The 22,626-nt window shown below is 41.5% G+C and overlaps 1 protein-coding gene across 1 annotated transcript in view; it reads left to right on the top strand.

Moving 5' to 3' along the window:
- Positions 1 to 2,542: 2,542 nt before the first annotated feature.
- The window catches only part of LOC311137717 (ankyrin repeat domain-containing protein 27-like), a 44,121-nt gene continuing 24,037 nt past the window's right edge, over positions 2,543 to 22,626 (top strand). Inside the window, exons 1-7 of the mRNA XM_084172271.1 lie at positions 2,543 to 2,637; positions 10,426 to 10,490; positions 14,236 to 14,358; positions 19,503 to 19,613; positions 19,899 to 20,055; positions 20,215 to 20,369; positions 21,846 to 21,905. Coding sequence (XP_084028397.1) covers positions 14,257 to 14,358; positions 19,503 to 19,613; positions 19,899 to 20,055; positions 20,215 to 20,369; positions 21,846 to 21,905 — 585 coding nt within the window. The 5' untranslated portion in view covers positions 2,543 to 2,637; positions 10,426 to 10,490; positions 14,236 to 14,256. The remainder of the gene's footprint in view (positions 2,638 to 10,425; positions 10,491 to 14,235; positions 14,359 to 19,502; positions 19,614 to 19,898; positions 20,056 to 20,214; positions 20,370 to 21,845; positions 21,906 to 22,626) is intronic.

Here is a 22,626-nt window from a genome sequence, read left to right as displayed (position 1 = left end):
GCATTGTTGGTTAAGGGTTTGTAAGTAAGCCTTTCACGGTAAGGTCTACGCCTGTTGTATTCGGCGCATGTGATTTGAGTTACTGTTGGTGAGTTATTTTATGCAAATGTATATATATTTATATTTAATAAAGATTTGAAAGAATTTGAAGTTGGGATAGCCTGAATGTTTTAAAGTTGGTCTTGTAGCTTAATTGGCCGAGGAAAAGGTCCATTTTGAAAAGCTACCTCTGTATTCCTATGGTTCTCATTTAAACCCATGTTAATTTATGGACATTTCAAATAGTTATAGTTAATAAAATATACATAGTATCAAAAATCAATTTGGAAGTTGGTATCTTGTTAATAGCTTAAATCGTTTAAGCTCTAGAGTTGGCGGAATAAATAGAATAATAGTCTTATTATTATGTAAGGGGAAAAAAAGAAATCTAGAGTAGTGCTTTGCCTTCAGCAAACACACCTAATTTAAGAAGATAAATAAAATGGCATGGAAAATAAATTGGCACCCAGGAGCTAATGCTGCGTTCCTAACCAAGTGGGAAGGTGGTATTTACCACATACGACTGGGAAAATTCCACTTGAACACCCCTCCAACTGGTAATTACTAGTGGGAAACTTGTCCATCATCCCTGAGCTCCGACTTCTCCCACATGCTGACCTCTGACGTCACCTACTAAGGAAATGACCTTAATAACAACATTGTCGGCAGTTAAATGCAACAACAAAACCTTATTTATAAAAAGCAATCTATTCACAGGAGGGGAGAATGGCTCATAATAATGGCCAGAATGGAGCAAATGGAATGGCATCAAACACCTGGAAACCATGTGTTTGATGTATTTGATTCTATTCCACCTATTCCGTTAAAGTCATTACCACGAGCCCGTCCTCCTCAGTTAAGGTGCCACCAACCTCCTGTGAATATATTAATATGGTTTTGGAATGCTATAGTTTGTTGCCAAGCATGATTGCTGTACTTTTAGTTTATGGTTGACGCAGCTTGTTGGCCATTAGCCAATCGGTGTTTCTCAATGAGTTCAAAGCATGTGAATGAATCCAACTGGTATACGATTTCACAACTGGTAATTACCACCTTCCCACTTGGTTAGGAACGCAGCATAATACTTGCGTAAACAGCCTTTGGCGAAGATAACTGCCAAAAAAAAACGGCTTTTTGTAGCCATCAATGAGCTTGCTGCACCGTTCTGATGGCAATTTGGCCCACTATTCAGCTGCAAACTGCTCCAATTTGTCAATGTTTGATTAATTAATCTCTGGCCACTCCAGAACAGTCCAGTGTCTATTCTTGAACCATTCCTGGGTGCTTTTTGATGTGTTTGGGTTGTTGTCCTGCTGGAAGACCGAGACCTAGTTTTTGGGCACTGGGTTGAAAATTGCACTCTAAACACCTTGATAATCTGCTGATTTCATGACACGTTCAAGGGTCCCAGTGTTAGAGGCAGCAAAGCAACCCCACAGCATTATCAAACTTCCCCCATGTTTGATTGTAGGGAGGGTGTTATTTTCTTTTCTTTTAATGCTTCATTTGGTTGTTAGTAAAGATAGGAAGACCCCACTGCTGATGAGACACGAAAGCCCCATTGAACTTTGCAAAACCCCACCTAAACAAAATGGGGAAATGTTCTGTGGACCAGTTAAACAAAATGAGAGCAATTTTGGCAATACAGATCAGTGCTATGTTTACCGATGACCAAATTAAGCGTTATCCCTTTAAAGGAGAAACAAATTTGGGAAGAAAGAAGACTTGAGGAGAACTAGACCCCAGTGCATATTTAGTTGTCATTTTTTGTGGCCTACATGTTTCTTGTGCTAAGTTAAAATCATTGTTTAACCAGTTTAATGTTGTTTTATTGTCTCAAAGCCCCTGTAACGCTCTGGTGTTTGGTGGAAAATAAAGGTATTTATTTTTCTTGAAGCACTCTTTATCACACTTAAATATAGATCACTTTGTTCTGTAACAATAACTTCTGGATCTACCAAACAAACTCAACATTTCAAGCCATTACAATAGGCAGTGGTAGGATGGGGGGGCGGTGACATTTGGACCTCAGTGGGTCCTGGCTCCACCACAGAGGCCTTTCACTGTAATCATGATTTTGCTGATTTAAACCCTGTTTCATGTTAGATTATGTAATACAAGTCACTTTCCCTTTTGAACATAAACAAGTGATGGATGGATTGAAAAAGGTTCAAAGATCACTGATTGCACACTGACATTGCAACATTTGCATGTGGCAAACCACTGTTGACAATATTATTCTGCAAATTTATGGTGATCCAAATAGTTTTCTCAGGGCAGTCATATATTATTTTAGGACCACATGTTGACTTGCCGTATACTGTAATTTCACTTCATACACTGCACGGTGGTGTTACCCTTTCCTCTGATGTTTTCACGAGCACTCAGCCCTGAGCGACTTGTTGGGACTTGGCTTGCTGCACCTGATTGGTTGACCAAACCACATTTGTGAAAAGTTTTCCTCGTCATCAAGTTAGAGAGACCGGTAGTGCTGACAGCCAGACAGGCATCAGATGGTAGACTTTCTTCTGTTTACGGCTAGGCTTTTGAAGAAGTGTAATTTGCAATGCGATTCCGGAGTGTTTAGCAGATAAAGAGGTACGTTAGATGGACATAGCTATATTGTGTTTGTATGAATGTCCATCCAAGCCGACGTCGCTGTTGTTGTGATAGCAAACGTTAGCTAGCTAAAAGATAAGTAGCTAGCTAACGTACTAGGCAATGTAACCACAAGAGGAAACAAAAATATTTGGCATTGAAACCTCTACCAATGTAGATGGTGCAATACATTTGCTATATATATATATATATATATATATATATATATTTATTTGCTGGGAATGGTCAATGTCGAATTGGCAGAACCGTGACTTGGTTGCTACGACGTTGAGTGAAGTGTTCCTCTCGATCTGGGCAGCTGTTATGGATTTTAATGCTATTTTGCTTGCGTCCACTTTCAAAGCAAGCATTTGTTTGAATTGATATGACTTTGTCACTTACAGGTTATCACACGAAATTGCCACCACATTTCACAATCTATCGGCAATCTAGGGTAATTTTGCAATCTTGTTTAGCCATTACCTGGAAGTTCTCAACATGTGGCACTATAGTACCCCTGGGGTAACTGACCTATGGTGTTGACTAGATGGGATATAGTTTTTGTCAGATTTGACTTTTCGTAGCAGGTTAGAATTTAATCTAGCAGGTTAGGAGAATTAGGTTAAGGTTAGGAAAAGGGTTAGGGTTAGTTAAAATGCACCAAACAAAACGACTTGACGTCAATTTAACAAAAGCTGTATTCTTTCTAGCCATGACCGGCCTATTTACAGTGAGGTCTTGGGAAGACTAATAAGAACATAGGCCTAGTGATCAATTGCACATGAGTGGGTGCTTGAGGCAGAGCAACATGTGATTTGGGCTACTGTACATCCAAAATGGTTGAGACAGAGATGGAAGTTCCCCCAAGAATGCAGAAAAAATATGTAGGGGCTGTCGTGCTGTGTAGAATTAACTTGGCAATAGAGACTGACGTACCGAATATACTTGAATATCAAACCAAAGTATGGTAAAATAATAGAGCTCACAGGCACAATTAAAACTGCGAGACAGCTCATTAGCATAACAGGGACCTTCAACATTGAGAGTCTGATACTATTGGGGAGTTATGGACAATTGTGTTAAAGATTAATAGCTCCATATACTACAGGGCCTATATAATAGACCAGTTTCATTTAATAGTATTGGCCAAGGAGTCTATAGCCTATGTGTCAAAGATCACCAGTCTGTCTTGAGAATTCCTAGACCATGAGGTCAGTCCTGTAATCTCTGTTACCCAGAAGTAAAATTATCTCACAAAAGTTTGTCACTTCCTGTTTTACTTCTTGGGGGAATGCCATAGAGCTCGCCAGCTTGTAGTCCTAATAACCGGAAATGAGTTATCTCTGGTTCGTTCAGCCATTCCTATTGGGAAAGCAAGGCAGTTAACCCTCAACAACAACTGCTCCCCGGGCACAGATGACGTAGTTTAAGGCAGCCCCCCGCACCTCTCTGATTCAGAGGGGTTAGGTTAATTTTTATTTATTTATTTATTTTATTTCACCTTTATTTAACCAGGTAAGCCAGTTGAGAACAAGTTCTCATTTACAACTGTGACCTGGCCAAGATAAAGCAAAGCAGTGCGATAAAAAAACAACAACACAGAGTTACATATGCGGTAAACAAAACATAAAGTCAAAAATACAACAGAAAATATATATATACAGTGTGTGCAAATGTAGCAAGTTATGGAGGTAAGGCAATACATAGGCCATAGTGCAAAATAATTACAATTTAGTATTAACACTGGAATGATAGATGTGCAAGAGATGATGTGCAAATAGAGATACTGGGATGCAAATGAGCAAAATAAATAACAATATGGGGATGAGGTAGTTGGGTGGGCTAATTTCAGATGGGCTGTGTACAGGTGCAGTGAACGGTAAGCTGCTCTGACAACTGATGCTTAAAGTTAGTGAGGGAGATAAGAGTCTCCAGCTTCAGAGATTATTGCAGTTCGTTCCAGTCATTGGCAGCAGAGAACTGGAAGGAGTGGCGGCCAAAGGAGGTGTTGGCTTTGGGGATGACCAGTGAGATATACCTGCTGGAGCGCATACTACGGGTGGGTGTTGCTATGGTGACCAATGAGCTAAGATAAGGCAGGGATTTGCCTAGCAGTGATTTATAGATGACCTGGAGCCAGTGGGTTTGGCGACGAATATGTAGTGAGGACCAGCCAACAAGAGCGTACAGGTCACAGTGGTGGGTAGTATATGGGGCTTTGGTGACAAAACGGATGGCACTGTGATAGACTACATCCAATTTGCTGAGTAGAGTGTTGGAGGCTATTTTGTAAATGACATCGCCGAAGTCAAGGATCGGTAGGATAGGCAGTTTAACGAGGGCATGTTTGGCAGCATGAGTGAAGGAGGCTTTGTTGCGAAATAGGAAGCCGATTCTAGATTTAACTTTGGATTGGAGATGCGTAATGTGAGTCTGGAAGGATAGTTTACAGTCTAACCAGACACCTAGGTATTTGTAGTTGTCCACATACTCTAGGTCAGATCCGCCGAGAGTAGTGATTCTAGTCAGGTGGGCGGGTGCCAGCAGCGTTCGATTGAAGAGCATGCATTTAGTTTTACTAGTGTTTAAGAGCAGTTGGAGGCTACGGAAGGAGTGTTGTATGGCATTGAAGCTCGTTTGGAGGTTTGTTAACACAGTGTCCAATGAAGGGCCAAATTTATACAAAATGGTGTCGTCTGCGTAGAGGTGGATCTGAGAGTCACCAGCAGCAAGAGCGACATCATTGATATACACAGAGAAAAGAGTCGGCCCGAGAATTGAACCCTGTGGCACCCCCATAGAGACTGCCATAGGTCCAGACAACAGGCCCTCCGATTTGACACATTGAACTCTATCTGAGAAGTAGTTGGTGAACCAGGCGAGGCAGTCATTTGAGAAACCAAGGCTATTTAGTCTGCCAATAAGAATGCGGTGGTTGACAGAGTCGAAAGCCTTGGCCAGGTCGATGAAGACGGCTGCACAGTACTGTCTATTATCGATCGCGGTTATAATATCGTTTAGGACCTTGAGCGTGGCTGAGGTGCACCCATGACCAGCTCGGAAACCGGATTGCATAGCGGAGAAGGTACGGTGAGATTCGAAATGGTCGGTGATCTGTTTGTTAACTTGGCTTTCAAAAACGTTCAAAAGGCAGGGCAGGATGGATATAGGTTTGTAACAGTTTGGATCTAGAGTGTCACCCCCTTTGAAGAGGGGGATGACCGCGGCAGCTTTCCAATCTCTGGGGATCTCAGACATTACGAAAGAGAGGTTGAACAGGCTAATAATAGGTCCAGATTGTCTAGCCCGGGGGAGGGGAGGGCATGGGCAAGTTGCAGCGGAGGGTGCAGAGCTGGTGGCCGGGGTAGTGGTAGCCAGGTGGAAAGCATGGCCAGCCGTAGCAAAATGCTTGTTGAAATTCTCGATTATTGTAGATTTATCGGTGGTGATAGTGTTTCCTAGCCTCAGTGCAGTGGGCAGCTGGGAGGAGGTGCTCTTATTCTCCATGGACTATACAGTGTCCCAAATTTTTTTGGAGTTAGTGCTACAGGATGCAAATTTATGTTTGAAAAAGCTAGCCTTTACTTTCCTAACTGCTTGTGTATATTGGTTCCGAACTGAAAAGTTGCATATCGCGGGGGCTATTCGATGCTAATGCAGTACGCCACAGGATGTTTTTGTGCTGGTCAAGGGCAGTCAAGTCTGAGGAGAACCAGGGGCTATATCTGTTCTTAGTTCTGAATTTTTTGAATGGGGCATGCTTATTTAAGATTGAGAGGAAAGCACTTTTAAAGAACAACCAGGCATCCTCTACTGACGGAATGAGATCGATATCCATCCAGGATACCTGGGCCAGGTCAATGCGGAAGACACATTTCGGTTGAATGTATTCAGTTGTGCAACTGACTAGGTATCTCCCTTTCCCCAAAAAGCAATGTTTTTTTGTTTTCATGAATTTTTACGATACATACAATTTGGACTTTGTGGCTGTGGAATCTAGTGGAAATGGTTTATCATCCGCACCCGGGCTTGAAAATCACCTCACCAGTTCAAGCACTGCATTCGTCCAATCCTGATTTGTCCAAATAATAATCGACGAAAACCCAAAACCAGGAACTGTTGCTGCTCGTAATTACATAATTCTATGTGAGCCTTGACAGATTCTCGCCATTTCATCTGTCCATGAGAGATGATCAGTAGTGCAACTTGCCCTTATCATGACTCAAATTCAATTGCATTACAGTAGTTATTCCACGTCCCTTTTTGCCGGGTGAGGGAAATGCACAGACGTTGCCCAAACACTGTTTAAACGCAAATATGCCTCGCTTGCATATACAAAAGATACACTTACTGTATGCTGTTTTGCGAAGGTGCACCTGGCTGTATTTTGAGAAGCACTTGCGATCCAGCCGGAAATGTTGATTGGAAGTGTTCAATGGAAATGCGAGCGCATGGTGTGTCGTTGTGAAAACGGCCTGGTGGAACTTTGCTAAACTGTGTACAGTAAGTGTATCCTTTTGTATTTTAAAGATTATTTCTCGCTTATATGAAAGTTAAGTTCCAAGGGTTTCCAAAACCGTATCGCTAGCGAGGATTAACCCTATCAGTCCCGAGGACCCAGCAAAAATCGGCTTTTCAGTTATCTGACTTTCATTTATCTGCATGTCCAGCCCTTATATTTAGCCTCACAATGAAGTGTTTTACCATTTATTTTCAGGACAACCAGGGCTACAAGTAGAACACAAAACAAGTTGACCAACAGTTGCAGTCATGAGTTTTATTGACTAATGTCAATAAATAAAAAGGCAAGCTAAAAAGAAAAAGTAAGTAGATAAATTGTTTGCTCACTGGGAAATTAATATTGAACTAATCACTGACAACTGTTTGGAGTTTGTGTCGGCAACTATGTGAACTTATTACAGCATCATAGACTATGTCTTGGGATTTCCTGTTATCTTCTATGTAGAAGAACCCCTTACATTCTAACAACTCTTGTGTAGCTTGTGAGTGTCATAGAGCGAAATATCTCAGCTTTTCATAAATAGCTTTTAATAGTTTGTAGCTCAAACCATTCAGACTACAGACGTTTCTTGTAAAAGTCCCGGCCCCAGGCCCCTTAAGGATCTGCCCTTGTCTCACAAACACTGCTCAGCCCCCGTTTTTCACACAGACTAATGGTTGGTATCTACAGATGAGGAAGAAATAGACTAATCCAATGGTACAAGCCAGAAGTCTTTAGCTCAAACACACTGTTTAAAAGGGGTTGGAATTCCAAAACGTGCAGGCATAACGGTGGGACTTATTGGGTTAATAACATTTCTAAACGGTAAAACAGAGCCTACCATCAACTGAGAACCCAAGAGGGGGAATGCCCCCTTGGGTTCTCGAGAGCTATAGTGCAACATACTGACAAGCCTATGCAGTGTTTGACATTCAATACGTCGTCAGGGTATTTAAAAGCCTTTGATGAGCACAATTAAGATGGTGATCCATGAAATCTGATTTGTGGGCACATAAAACTATATCCAGTTTTGGTATGTTATCCGTGGGATACCGAAGTAGTGATCAAAACTCTAAATTACATTATATCAATTGCAGTGATTTTATTATCAAGCACGACATAGGCCTACTCTGCAATGTCATCAAATGACTCAAGTAGTGTATGATATGTTGTATTGGTCAGTTGAGGAAGTCTCATTTGTGCTTGTGCTTTGCCTGGGGTAAACTACTTTCCATGGAAACAACAGGAAGGATGTTATAGATGGTGATGTTGGTTGTATTGAGGAATTAAAACGAGAGTCTCACTCTGCAAACATTGCCATGGCTTTGGCAGAGGAAAGTGCAATTGCATCGGTAAGTTTGAATTGCAATGATTGTTCCTGCTCGTCCTGGAGTCTATTTATCAGTATGTTCAGAGAGGAAGAGAGGGGCCCAACTCGGCGGAAAATCTGTCTCCCACCAGCAGTTGCCGTTTTTTTTCGTTGTTTCGCCCACCAAGCAAGGAGTTTTTGTATGGAGTGTCGAATTTGTTCAACAAAAAAAGGAATTTGCTTGTTAAGGTTTATTTGATCTAATAGAAGTTTCGTAATGCTTAAGTTGTTACGAGAGTACTGATATAAGTAGGACTGAAGATAACCTTTTGTCATCAATGTAAGATTGATGTACAGCTGGGGTGTCAAACTCATTCCATGGAGGGCCAAGTGTGTGCTGGTTTTTGTTATTTCCTATCAATGTGTGTCCAATTAAAACCTAGACAACCAATTAAGGGGAGTTCCTAACTAATCGATGACCTTTAATTGATCAATCAAGTACAAGGGAGGAGCGAAAACCTGCAGACACTCAGCCCACCGTGGATTGAGTTTGACAGGTGATGGCCTATACAGTGTGACCAAACAGGATGAAAGGCCAGATGGAGAATACTTTATTTTCCATTATCTTGAAGAGAACAGACATGTGTATTTATGCTCACAAAGGCCAGATCCCATCACCAACCCACCCATCTTATTCATCCATCAATGAAATGCCTGCCTTTGCTTTCCTGAAGTGGAATATGTGCTGTAAGCCGTGCTGTGAAGGAATGTTTCCCCCAACCAGGCCTGTTCAGAACCAGCAGACCGGTCACATGGTTAGATAGCACATTCTTCAGGGTTTCAGGCCAGCAGGCAGCATCCATCTGATACCAAGGAGGCAGCAGCACAGCGAGATGAGGGTGGAGGTGGAGTGGTGCTGCTGCCTTCACACTGAGACAGTTACTGCTTCACTATGAAGCCAAGTCAGACTCCAAAGAGGCTGGTTTAGATGAGCCCTATTCCCAGCTGCTGCTGTGAAGATCCCCCACCCATGGCATTATCATTCCTAGGATTCGTAAAGATGATGTTGATGTCAGTGTTTCAAGTCCTGTTTACGAGGCGCAAACAAGTGAGTAGCCTGATGAACTGATCTTAGATGAGACTTGAATGGATTTCATACTCTTTTGTTCCCGATTTTGGGGATGATGCTCACATGTTTTTATGCGGTTCCAATGGATTGATTGGAATCTTACATCAGAAGAACATGTGACGCCACAGTGCCATATTATCTGGCTAAATCTCATATTTACAAGCATTTCGCTACACCCGCGATAACATCTGCTAAATATGTGTATGCGATCAATAACATTTTATTTTAGATAATAGTTTTGATTCAAAAGGAGATGAGGCTAACATCTAAACATTTACAGGAGAACATTTTTAACTTGACTCAAGAAGCAGAGATGTAGAGCCCCATACTCAACTGGCGGACCGGATCCGGATCCAGAACGGGGTCAAATACCAAATGTTGTTATTTTATTTTTAATTTTTCTAATTTACTCGGTCGGGCTTCGACCCCTGGTATCATATAAATACACATAAGCCAATGAAGAATGCCTAGAATTGCAGGAAATTAGCTTTAAAACAGCAACAACAAAAAACTCTACCCCATGCAAAATGTGTAGATTTGTGGGAAATTGGCTTTAAAACTGCAACATTTTCTCTCCGCCAACAAGAGGGGTGTGAACAGTTTGAGGTCGCATGGGTTGCGAAGTGGGGGTTTGTTACTATGCCGATAAATTACATTATCCATTCGGACCTTTGCCACCTAGGAAATTTGTGTGACCGGACCTTCTCAAATAATACTTGAGTACCCCTGATGTAGAGCATCACACAATAGACAAAAGACAGTGCACACAAAATAGACCTACATACAATTTGTTGTTTATGCACAACCATGTCCAAGTGTCCTCTACAAATCTACCATCTGCACTCTTAGCACTAATAGCTGGGACACAGCCGAGACCAACCAGACAAGACAATCTCCGCTGTCCTATTCAACCAGTAAGTTATACTAACACACCTCACTATTATCAACCTGTTCATTAGATCATTCCTGTGTGTCTTTGTGGGCGACTGACTGCTTCATTGAAATGTAATGTTTGTGACAAGGTCTCACAAACGTGTCATACAGATGCAGAATCTCACGCCCGGCCTTGGGGATCATGCAATTATGTGGTGAACCAGCTTTGGTAATTTAATTTTGGAAGACGTTAAGAAGCTTAGCTGAGAGGCAGCTGGCTGGGGTGAGAAGGAGAGAGGGACGTGAAAAGTGACCCTGGAGAGAGACAAGCAATCTTCCTGTTGTTCCTGCTGTGTTTTAAAATGCTTCAGGAAAGAGGAGAGCGAGCTTCTGGACCTAGCTGCTTCTGTCTCTGCTTGTTTGTCCTCTTCAAGTAAAGTAGGCCTAAGCCTTGTCCGAGCCAGAGAAGCCCATAGGGCAGGAGCCTATCTCCTGTTTCTGTAGCGTGAGGCAGCTTGATGTACAAGTAGGCTACACCCCACCCACCCAACCCGGGTTCAAGACTGTGACTAAAACACTTGCATTTGTGACCATTTGACTTGGCAGTACGACACCAACTTTTAATTGGTCGCTAGAGGCCAGTGAAAAAATGTTAGCTGGTCACGTTAGTTTCTGGTTCACAATTATTTTTTTAATGATTATTATTATCAAGATTTATTCAAACAGCAATGGGTATGCAACAATGGGTATGCAAACCAGGTATTCAAAAAGTTTGGTTGAATCTTGTTTGAATCTTCGGGTTTGAATGAAGGTCTACCTGGCAGAATGAAATCATGATGATTTGTAGCAATCGCGGGGCATTTGTTTAGCAAACTATGTCATCACATGTAGCCTACACTCTACATTGTACAGTACAAACAACGGTCTCTTGCCAAACACAACGGTATCTTGCTAGGCGCGCAATTGACTTAAAGGGCAACTACAGACCTCAAAAGTGGTCTCCTGATGTGGTTTAAGAATTGTTGTGGACTTAGAGCAGCATTTTCTATAAACAAGTGTGATTTTCAGTAAAAACCTGAACTCGGGACCTATTACTGACTGTTCAAATCGCTAAGAATAACACCCTTTTTGAAATTGCACAAAAGGTTGTAATTTTTTTTATCCAAACAATCAATGTAAATATCATATTGTGAAGTTAAAATGTCATTATTTGTGCATTGAGGGTAAGTCATTATAGGCAAATTAAAGGTAACATCCACTTTCCCGGGCCTGTATTCTTTTTAATGCGGGCCAGTAGCTTTCAGTTGGCACTGGACTGGTGTGCCACTTGCAAATTTACCTGAATGTCAAGTCCTGCAAGGGCATGCTATTTTAAAAGATGGCTAGTCATTATTAGTCTGGCTCTGTATGGATTGCAGGTACATAATGGGACACAGGTCAGGTTATTAAACATTTGTGCAACCAAATCATGTGCTGGTGCCATCAACACTAGTCTGTCCTCTTGGCAGACACTATTGATATTGAAACCCGTCTTAGCCAACCAGCCATTTAGTCCTAACCTACTTCATGTCAACAACTCTAATATGTGACCGACTGGCTCCATTCGGTCTTATGTAGCGAAATTTGAAATTGTGTTTTTTTACATTGGATAAAAGTAGACTCAGAGCTAAAAAATGGTATATCATACACTACAGTTCAGGAACAATGGGAAAGTAATTCTGCTTTGAAAGTTGATAAACTTGTAACCTCTCTTTTGAGAAAATGGCCCTTGAATGTTTTGGTAAACCTACTGGAGAGCTCTTCTTTATCCACACCCATTCAGCATTGTTCACACCCTCTTACGCCTTAGCCCCACCCATCTCTTTAAGGATTCACATGTGAGGCCATGTACTAAACAACCAAAGATTTCGAGACTAAAGGCTGGTTTATACTATGTCTATCAACAGTTGTCGCAGTGACATCATGAACATTCTATTGTCGTCCAACATCAAACTTGGCGTTGTCGTTATTAAAAAGTATAAACACAAACTACAGGCTGCATGAAATCAGCAGCCTGGTGGTCCAAAATAGCATAACTAGTGTATTTTAACACCAATAAACCCACCCGTTTGAAAATGAATTTAGTATATGTCAATCTAGCAAACCAGGCAATTAAAAGCAACTTTCTAAACAATGTTTTGGTTCGTTTCTAGCTTGTTAGCTAGCTACTAATATGATATAATATAAATGTTAAGTTAGCTGGCTAGCCAGTTAAAATAATGACCATATCATATAGCTGACAACGTCTTCACTTTAGCTCATTTGTCTTTATTATTACAGGAAAATAAACTCACAACCAGATCATTATTTACAAGTTAATGGCGAGCCAATTACAGAAAATAGCTTACAGTTGTGAGTGTGACTAAATAAAAGCACGGCATTCTACCAGAGAATTTTAGAACTTGGACACTGTCTTGTTGGCCTAACGTTATATCCTAATTTGACTTTGGTGCAGGTCATGCTCTTCACATTACCGTCTCTGGTAAACACATACTATATCAAATAAAATCAAAGTTTATTTGTCACATGCACAGGATACAGAAGGTGTAGTGAAATGGAGTCTTTTAGCTAGCTAAACAATGAACCATAATCCCAACTCATAACATTACTACCCTGCTTGAATCTGCAGGTAGCTAACCAACCAGGTTCAATGTTAGCTAGCTAACATTAGGCTATAACTAACAATGCAAATGGCTCTGAGATACGAATAATATTACTACACAGATCATACATGTAACGTTAGCTAGCCAGCCAGCCAGCTAACGTTAGCAAGCTAGCTAACAGTACGGTTTAACTTGAAATGAAAACGACTTTCTGACAAAATTAGAAACTTATAATATCTGAAAGTGTAGCTAGCTAGACTATCTTACCCGTATACATGGATGGACGCTTCTCCCTCTCTCTCACGGATGCCATGGTTGCCCTTAGTTTGAAGATGTAATCCGGAGACAGGTGTTTTATACAACATCCTTCTGTGTGTTCTCTTTTCGACTACCTCTGCATATTTGCAATCAAACGCAAGAATTTTCTCCATCTCCTTAGCTATCATACTCTAATTCCACCGGGCATTCCACTGATTTCAAAATTCGGTCCTCCAGAAAGTGGAGAGCAACACTTATGCAGTTCTACTACGTGATATATTTTTTAAAAAGCTGCGTTAGAAAGGATTACCTACACATACTGACAAGCTCATGTTATAGACCTAAGCGTGCTACATGGCAGACCAATCCGAACTCATCTATTGGCATGTCCAGCCGATCCATTATCTCAGCCAATCAAATCAAATAAATAAAAAAAGTAATATGTGCCGAATACAACCTTACCATGAAATGCTTACTTACAAGCCCTTAACCAACAATGCAGTTCAAGAAATAGAGTTAAGAAAATATTTGCTAAATAAACTAAAGTAAAAAATATATATAATCATGGCTAGCAGGAAGGTTCCTGTCTTTTCCTGTCTTTTTCCGTGGCTAAACCAATTAGGCTCGAAATTTAACAATTGTGTTTGTATTTACAAATGGCATATAAGTTATTGTTATTAAAGCACATGAAAGTTCACATGTTTCAGAAGGCATTTCTGCCAAATAACGCATTTCCTGAAACGAGTCCTATATGGTCACTGTCCAGGGCTGAATCTCTGTTCCTTATGGAGCAACATGAAAGCATGTTTTGTCAGCTGAATTTCCTGGTATGGAATCCTTCCCTTCCACCACATATTTACTGTAAACTGTCCTCTCTTCCTCCCAGGAGCCAGAGATCCAGTTCCCTATGGCTCTGTATGATGAGAACCTCCAGAAGAACCCTTTTTATCTGGCGTTGGAGAAGCAGCGACCCGACCTGTGCAGCAGAGTGGCAGAGCTCCATGGCATTGTGAGTGACTGACAGCTATGGCTGTGGGCCCATATAGAGCTCCGCTCAGCCCTTTACATTGTGTATGTATTAGGGACCAAGCTCAGCAGAACAAATTAGCATGTTCAGGCAAGCAGCGGCGATGCGGCAGGCGGGTTGGAGCCCCACCAATATCTAGGAAATGTGCATGCAATTCTGATATTTCATGTCACAACAATATATCACATCAGTTAGCAAACAATTTAATTTAATTTTAAAAAATTGCTTGATCTAATAAAGCATATGTGGTTGCTTTCCCATCTCCAAAATGCAGCTGTTTCAGCCTCGCTCAGTGCTTTCTGTGGTGGAGGGGCAGACAGAATAATAATTACAGAGCGTAGATGTCGTTGATCTTCTCTCGTTGCACGTGATTGGCTCAGCACCAGCTGGGAGAGCTAGCCAACAAAAGCCCATCTTCGGTGCTTCATTGATTTACAGTAGAAGTGCCCAAGAAGGCTCATTGTCATTGGCCACAGATAAATCAAGGTCTTATGTCCGGTAACTTTGATTGGACTGATGTGTCAACTTCACAGCTAGCTAGTTGTTTTCAATGCACTGTTACCACGTCTTCAAGCTATGTAGTTTAGCTAGCTAAAACATGTCGACTAGCTTAGCTTTCTCCTAGCAAATAATTGTCAAACTTCTCGGTGCTCATTAGTAGGGTTGGATGGTATACCGTATCCTGGGAATTTCAAAATACCCTCAGTATGATTTTCCAATACAGTTTTTTAGTGTTTTTTTTAATATATTAGAATATTAGTACATTTCTATAGGCTATGCAATTGTGTGAGAAAACAGAGTTTTGATGGCCTCTATTAAAAAGAGGAGGATCCCATCAACTTTCTATAAGCGAGGCCTACTATATTATTTCTCAACTTTCCTAAAATTAAGCACATTTCTTCTCTTTACGACAGGAGTATAGCCTACCTGGCTGGCATGAAAATGAACCACGGGAAAAGTGTCCTACATTCGCTATTTAAGTGCATAGATTACATGTATTTTTTCGCCCTGCCCCTGTTTCGAGACAGGTGCATGATAATGGTCCATTCTAAATCAAAACAAATGTATGTAAATACAAGATTAAATAGTATAATGAATAGTCTAATGGGTGACAATATTAGTCTATCACTTGTGAATTATATACAGTGCCTTCGGAAAGTATTCAGACCCCTTGACTTTTTCCACATTTTGTTACGTTACAGCCTTATTCTAAAATTGATTAAATAGTTTTTTCCCCTCACACAATACCCCATAATGACAAAGCAAAAACAGGTTTTTAGAAATGTTTGCTAATTTATCAAAATTAAAAACTGAAATATCACATTTACATAAGTATACAGACCCTTTACTCAGTACTTTGTTGAAGCACTTTTGGCAGCGATTACAGCCTCAAGTCTTGTTGGGTATGACACTACAAGCTTGGCACACCTGTATTTGGGGAGATTCTCCCATTCTTCTCTGCAGTTCCTCTCAAGCTCTGTCAGGTTGGATGGGGAGCGTTAATGCACAGCTATTTTCAGGTCTCTCCAGAGATGTTCAAATGGGTTCAAGTCCGGGCTCTGGCTGAGCCACTCAAGGATATTCAGAGACTTGTCCCGAAGCCACTCCTGCGTTGTCTTGGCTGTGTGCTTAGGGTCATTGTCCTGTTGGAAGGTGAACCTTCGCCCAAGTCTGAGGTCCTGAGCGCTCTGGAGCAGGTTTTCATCAAGGATCTCTCTGTACTTTGCTCCGTTCATCTTTCCCTCGATCCTGACTAGTCTCCCAGAACCTGCCACTGAAAAACATCCCCACAGCATGCTGCTGCCACCACCATGCTTCACTGTAGGGATGGTCACAGGTTTCCTCCAGATGTGACGCTTGGCATTCAGGCCAAAGAGTTCAATCTTGGTTTCTTTAGACCAGAGAATCTTGTTTCTCATGGTCTGAGAGTCTTTAGGTGCCTTTTGGCAAACTCCAAGCGGTCTGTCATGTGCCTTTTACTGAGGAGTGGCTTCCGTCTGGCCACTCTACCATAAAGGCTTGATTGGTGGAGTACTGCAGAGATGGTTGTCCTTCTGGAAGGTTCTCCCATCTCCACAGAGGAACTCTGGAGATCTGTCAGTGTGACCATCGGGTTCTTGGTCACCTCCCTGACCAAGGCCCTTCTCCCCCGATTGCTCAGTTTGGAAGAGTCTTGGGGGTTTCAAACTTCTTCAATTTAAGAATGATGAAGGCCACTGTGTTCTTGGGGACTTTCAGTGCTGCAGAAATATTTTGGTACCCTTCCCCAGATCTGTGCCTCGACACAATCCTGTCTCAGAGCTCTACGGACAATTCCTTCGACCTCGTGGCTTGGTTTTTGCTCTGACATGCAGTCAACTGTGGGACCTTATATAGACAGGTGTGTACCTTTCCAAATCATATCCAATCAATTGAATTTACTACAGGTGAACTCCAATCAAGTTGTAGAAACATCTCAAGGGTGATCAATGGAAACAGGATGTACCTGAGCTCAATTTCAAGGCTCATATTTATTGTATTTTTATTTATTGCAAAAACATCTAAAAACCTGTTTTCGCTTTGTCATTATGGGGTATTGTGTGTAGATTGAAAAAAATAATATTTAATCAATTTTAGAATAAGGCTGTAACGTAACAAAGTGGAAAAAGTCAAGGAGTCTGAATACTTTCCGAATGCACTGTATATGGCACACTGTATATGAAACTGGTATACTTTTTATTTATCACAAATTTCTTTAACCAATTGTGGTCTTTAATGCAGAACCCGACAGACAAGTTCCTTACTTTCTCCCCCTTACACTTGCCTCTTCCATTTTTCGGTAATGCAGACATTTCCAGATATTTTTGTTAGCTGCATTTCAAAATGGTCGGAGAAGAACAACATTTTCAGGGCAATTCAAGCATAGCCAATATGCAGTGATAATGTATTGGGCATATAGCCTACTACAAACCTCCTTGCTACAGAACTGTTTTTAATAGGTTCATGTTGCATAGTTGAAAAATATATGGAAAATGGAAATCAAAACTGGATGGTGTTCAGAGATGGATGGGAGGGGTTGAGTGGAGCTGAAGGATGGGACTAAAAACAAACAAAATATAACTATTGCAAAATATACTGTGTCCGTAAAATGTATATAGTATGTATAAGCTGGAAGTAGAAGCCTAAGTGTTGTTGTCCATTAGTTTACTCCAATTAGGGAAGGGATGGAAGGGTTAGGGGAAAATAATCAAAGAAAATATATTTGTAAAAAATACATATAATTTATGTATATTTACAAAAAAAATAATAGAGGATTGCAAATGATGCAGAGAATTACATTGATGGAAGCCACAATCTATCTGCAATATTAACGCTGATCCATCTCCTCCCCATTGAAAAAATACACTTTGCCTTCCCGGCACTATGACTGCTGAATCAAGTGCACCTACCGCCAACAGCACGAAATGAATAAAGAAAATTGGAGCTCAAGGCTTTATCGTTGTTGTTTTTTTACAGAGATGTTTGGTGATCGACTAGGAATGCCTTGGAGATCAACCAGTCGATCACAATCGACGGGTTGGTGACCACTGGCCTAGGCCTATACGTTCTCTCCCAGACTCATGGATAGAACGTTTTGAGCGTAGCATAAGGTAACCAGTCCATCCATTATGCATAATAATATAGTACACACTCAAAGGCGATTACTAGAATTTGTTTAATTTTGGAGTATAGGCTAGACTAATTATGTACCGAAGACATCATGTTTTTCTACCATGCGTAATATAAGGTAGTCACCATCGAGAGCATCCTGACTGGTTGCATCACCGCCTGGTATGGCAACTGCTTGGCCTCCGACCGCAAGGCACTACAGAGGGTAGTGCGTACGGCCCAGTACATCACTGGGGCCAAGCTTCCTGCCATCCAGGACCTCTAACCAGGCGGTGTCAGAGGAAGGCCCTAAAAATTATCAAAGACTCCAGCCACCCTAGGCATAGACTGTTCTCTCTGCTACCGCACGGCAAGCGGTACCGGAGCGCCAAGTCTAGGTCCAAAAGGCTTCTTAACAGCTTCTACCCCCAAGCCATAAGACTCCTGAACAGCTAATCATGGCTACCCGGACTATTTGCATTTCCACCCCACCCCATCCCCATCTTACGCTGCTGCTACTCTGCTTATTATTTATGCATAGTCACTTTAACTCTACCCACATGTACATATTACCTGAATTACCTCAACTAACCGGTGCCCCCACACATTGACTCTGTACCGGTACCCCCTGTATATAGCCTCCCTACTGTTATCTTATTTTACTGCTGCTCTTTAATTATTTGCTATTTTTTACTTATCCATTTTTTACTTAACACTTTTATTTATTTTCTTAACTGCATTGTTGGTTAAGGGCTTGTAAGTAAGCATTTCACTGTAATGTCTACACCTGTTGTATTCGGCGCATGTGGCAAATAAAATTTGATTTTGATATTTATTGTATAACGGCACAATCATTATTTTAATTCAGGTTTTTTTTTTCGGGATAGGGCTCATATATAGACCTATGCATAAGCTCTAATATGCGAAGTAAAAACAGCCACAACCTTCCCAAATTTCCCCGATAGCCATGTGCAAGGGGAGAAAAAAGGACCAAGCTGCATTTTTCAGTCAAACGTAGGTTAAAATGAATGTAATTTTCACTAGACTGTAATAACCTTATAATATTTTACCAGTCGGTCAACAATCATAGGCCTGTTAAAACTAGGCTACATCAGCAAAATAGTGTGGTGACTTTGAGAGAGCTTTGAGTTGATTTAAATTGCAACAAATACAACATGAAACCCTTAGATTCATGTGTATATTTCTCCATTTACAGTGTTATAATCATGTCCGATTTTTTTTCCACTGGTATTAAATGCTTTAAAATAGAGAAGGAAAGAGTTGGTAATGGGTGTTGGATTGCATGTGGGCTCTGGGCAGTAGGCCATATCATAAAGAAATCAAGGCTACTTTCTGGGGCAAAGTAGCAATGACACAGTAAGATCAGATGCTTTTTATTTAGGAAACTTTACCAAAGAAACCATTGAAAAATCCATTCTCAAAGTCACGAGAAACATGTTTTTTTTAACCTTGATGATGATCATATTACTGTGCCCCAGGTTTTGGTGCCGTGCCGTGGAAGTCTAACCCTTGGGGCGAACACAGTAGCCCAGTTTGAAACCTACGTTTTACAGCCCTCTGGAGAGGGATATCAGACTGTAGATGGGAAGGTAAGGTCCATCAGACCAGTACCACGTCATCTGGAAACGCTACAGTCTCTAAAGTATTTGCCATCTCTTGATTCTACAGTTATTACACTAGTATACAATTTCTCAGTGTAACATTGTCCTCTATTCCTCTATTTTAACATGGTAAGATGTGTGTTGAATCATTGGTGCACTACACCAAAACATCAGGCTAGTTCATATTCTCTGGCCTAGCTGTATCGCTTTGGTTGATTCTACTCTGCTATAACGGAGGATATTGAGTCTGCTCCTCTTCTTCCTCTATGATAGGAGCTGACCATCCAGGACAGCCAGGTGAGACTGGGCGCAGGGTTCCAGGCCCCAGCCAACGTGCCCATCCTGTTTGAGGAGACCTTTTACAATGAGAAGGAGCAAAGCTACAGCGTCCTCTGTATCGCCAGGCCCATCGACACAGACCAAAGCCCAGGTACTGCTCTCATCCAGAAGCCATAAAAGTTTAGTTAAGTGGGTATGCGATTTAGTTGATGTTGAACCAGATACAAACGCCTACAGCCGCCATCTCACTCTCACCTTCTTCTCTCACCTTTCTTCCCTCCCTCCCTACCTCACTCTCTTCCTCTCTCAGTGGAGGTGACCCCCAGCCCGGCCCTGTACTGTCTGAAGAATGTGGATGATGTCAGGGAGTTTCTGGGCCGCCATGTGGAGAAACTGGACAAGTTCATAAGCAGCTTCTGCCACTCCTTTAAAGAGCATGAAAGGAAGGGACTGCGACACCACATTGTAAGCACCATGCCTAATCCTGATGGACACTACTAGCTCACTGCTAACTAGCTAGCAATTTCACAACCCACCTAACTAACGGTAGAGTGAAGCAATTTCCACGCTTGATAACATACACTGGGTGTACAAAACAAAAGGAACACCTGCTCTTTCCATGACATAGACTGACCAGGTGAAAGCTATGATCTCTTATTGATGTCACCTGTATATCCACTTCAATCAGTTGTATATGAAGGGGAGGAGACAGGTTAAAGAAGGATTTGCCTTGAGACAATTGAGACATGGATTGTGTATGTGTGCCGTTCAGAGGGGGAATAGGCGAGACAAAATATTAAAGTGCCTTTGAACGGGGTATGGTAGTAGGTGCCAACGCTGCTGGTTTTTCACACTCAACAGTTTCCCATGTGTATCAAGAATGGTCCACCACACAAAAGACATCCAGCCAACTTGACACAACTATGGGAAGCATTGGAGTCAATGTGGGCCAGCATCCCTGTGGAACGCTTTCGACACCTTGTAGAATCCAAGCCCCAACGAATTGAGGCTGTTCTGAGGGCAAAAGGGGCTACTCAATATTAGGAAGGTGTTCCTAATGTTTTGTACACTGTGTATACTGGAATACATAGCTAGGACACTAATTTATAATGTAATATATACTATTAATATACATTGTACTGTATAAGACAAAGTAACATAGTCAGAGCCAACATTATTGGCATCCTGGCAGATTCAGTCAGGTTTTTGGCTAAAATGTCCTCGTACTGGGTAAAGTTCATGATGCTGTTGACCTTAACAAGGGCCACAGGACCAGTGGAAGGTAAATAGCCCCTTAACATCAAAGATCCACCACCATATTTTACAGTAGGTATGGGGTTATTTTCTGTATATGCATCTTTATTTCGATGCAAAACACCACTGGTGTGCATGAACAAAGAGCTCTATTTTCATGTCTTCCAACAAATGTAGACGCCTGGAGTTTGCTTAACGGCATTGACACTTGGATTGGAACCGGTGCTATGGTCAGATATGAAAATAGAGCTCTTTGGCCAAGCACACCAGTGGTGGGTTTTGCATCCTGGGGCCCTTGTTAAGGTCAACAGCATCATGTACTTTACCCAGTACCAGGATCCTCGCAAGGTAAGATATTGAAAACAAGGGTGCCAATAATTTAGACCCCTATTTTTTGGGGGAGAAAAAACATATTACATGTTAAACGAAATTGCTTTCTCTGACCAATTGTGCTAGAATAAAATTATATAATTGTTAAAAAATTGGGAGCATACAATATAGCTCAGTATTTTTATTTATTTTATACAGTCTTTTTTACTCAGCTTTATCAATTTTAATGTTTTACTTTTTTATTTAACCTTTATTTAACTCAATGGTGCCAATAATTTTGGACCGGACTGTATGCGATATATAATATGACTTCTGCTGTGACCACTGCTCTAACCTGTGACTGTCCTCTCCCCTCAGGACTCAGTGAATGCCCTTTATACTAAATGTCTTCAGTGCCTGTTGAGAGACTCAAGCCTGGTAAGTACTGTATGAACATGACTGCTTGATTGCGGTGTTGCCAACTATTTTTCACGGAAAGTAGCTGTTGGTTGCTCCATTTCTCGCTAAATGTCACTAGATGACGTCATGATGTAATAGGGATGACATAACGTTATTTTGCACATGCGCATAAAACAAATATTATGCTTATGCTGTCCCTCAATCTCTCACGCAATGCGAAATTCTCCAAAGCAAACTAAATAGAATGTTTGAAGGAGAACAAACAGGAACCAATTAAATGTTACAGAAAAACTAAGGTAGATAACTTTTGTAGATTTTGTATTTGTATTTATGCCTTGGAGAGCTGTGTTATCATTTAACAATAAGGAACGATTTAATAAATTCACTTCACTCGCTGGAGTAGCGGAGAGAGGACCGAGAGGCTAGATGGAGAGAGGACCGAGGGGCTAGATGGAGAGAGGACCGAGGGGCTAGATGGAGAGAGGACCGAGGGGCTAGATGGAGAGCGGACCGAGGGGTTAGATGGAGAGAGGACCCGAGAGGCTAGATGGAGAGAGGACCGAGGGGCTAGATGGAGAGAGGACCGAGGGGCTAGATGGAGAGAGGACAGAGGGGCTAGATGGAGAGCGGACCGAGGGGTTAGATGGAGAGAGGACCCGAGAGGCTAGATGGAGAGAGGACCGAGGGGCTAGATGGAGAGAGGACCGAGGGGCTAGATGGAGAGAGGACCGAGGGGCTA

This window comes from Coregonus lavaretus (assembly GCF_964263955.1).
Source record: "Coregonus lavaretus genome assembly, chromosome: 11".
Classification (NCBI taxonomy): domain Eukaryota; kingdom Metazoa; phylum Chordata; class Actinopteri; order Salmoniformes; family Salmonidae; genus Coregonus; species Coregonus lavaretus.
This window is presented reverse-complemented; position numbering and strand designations above follow the sequence as displayed.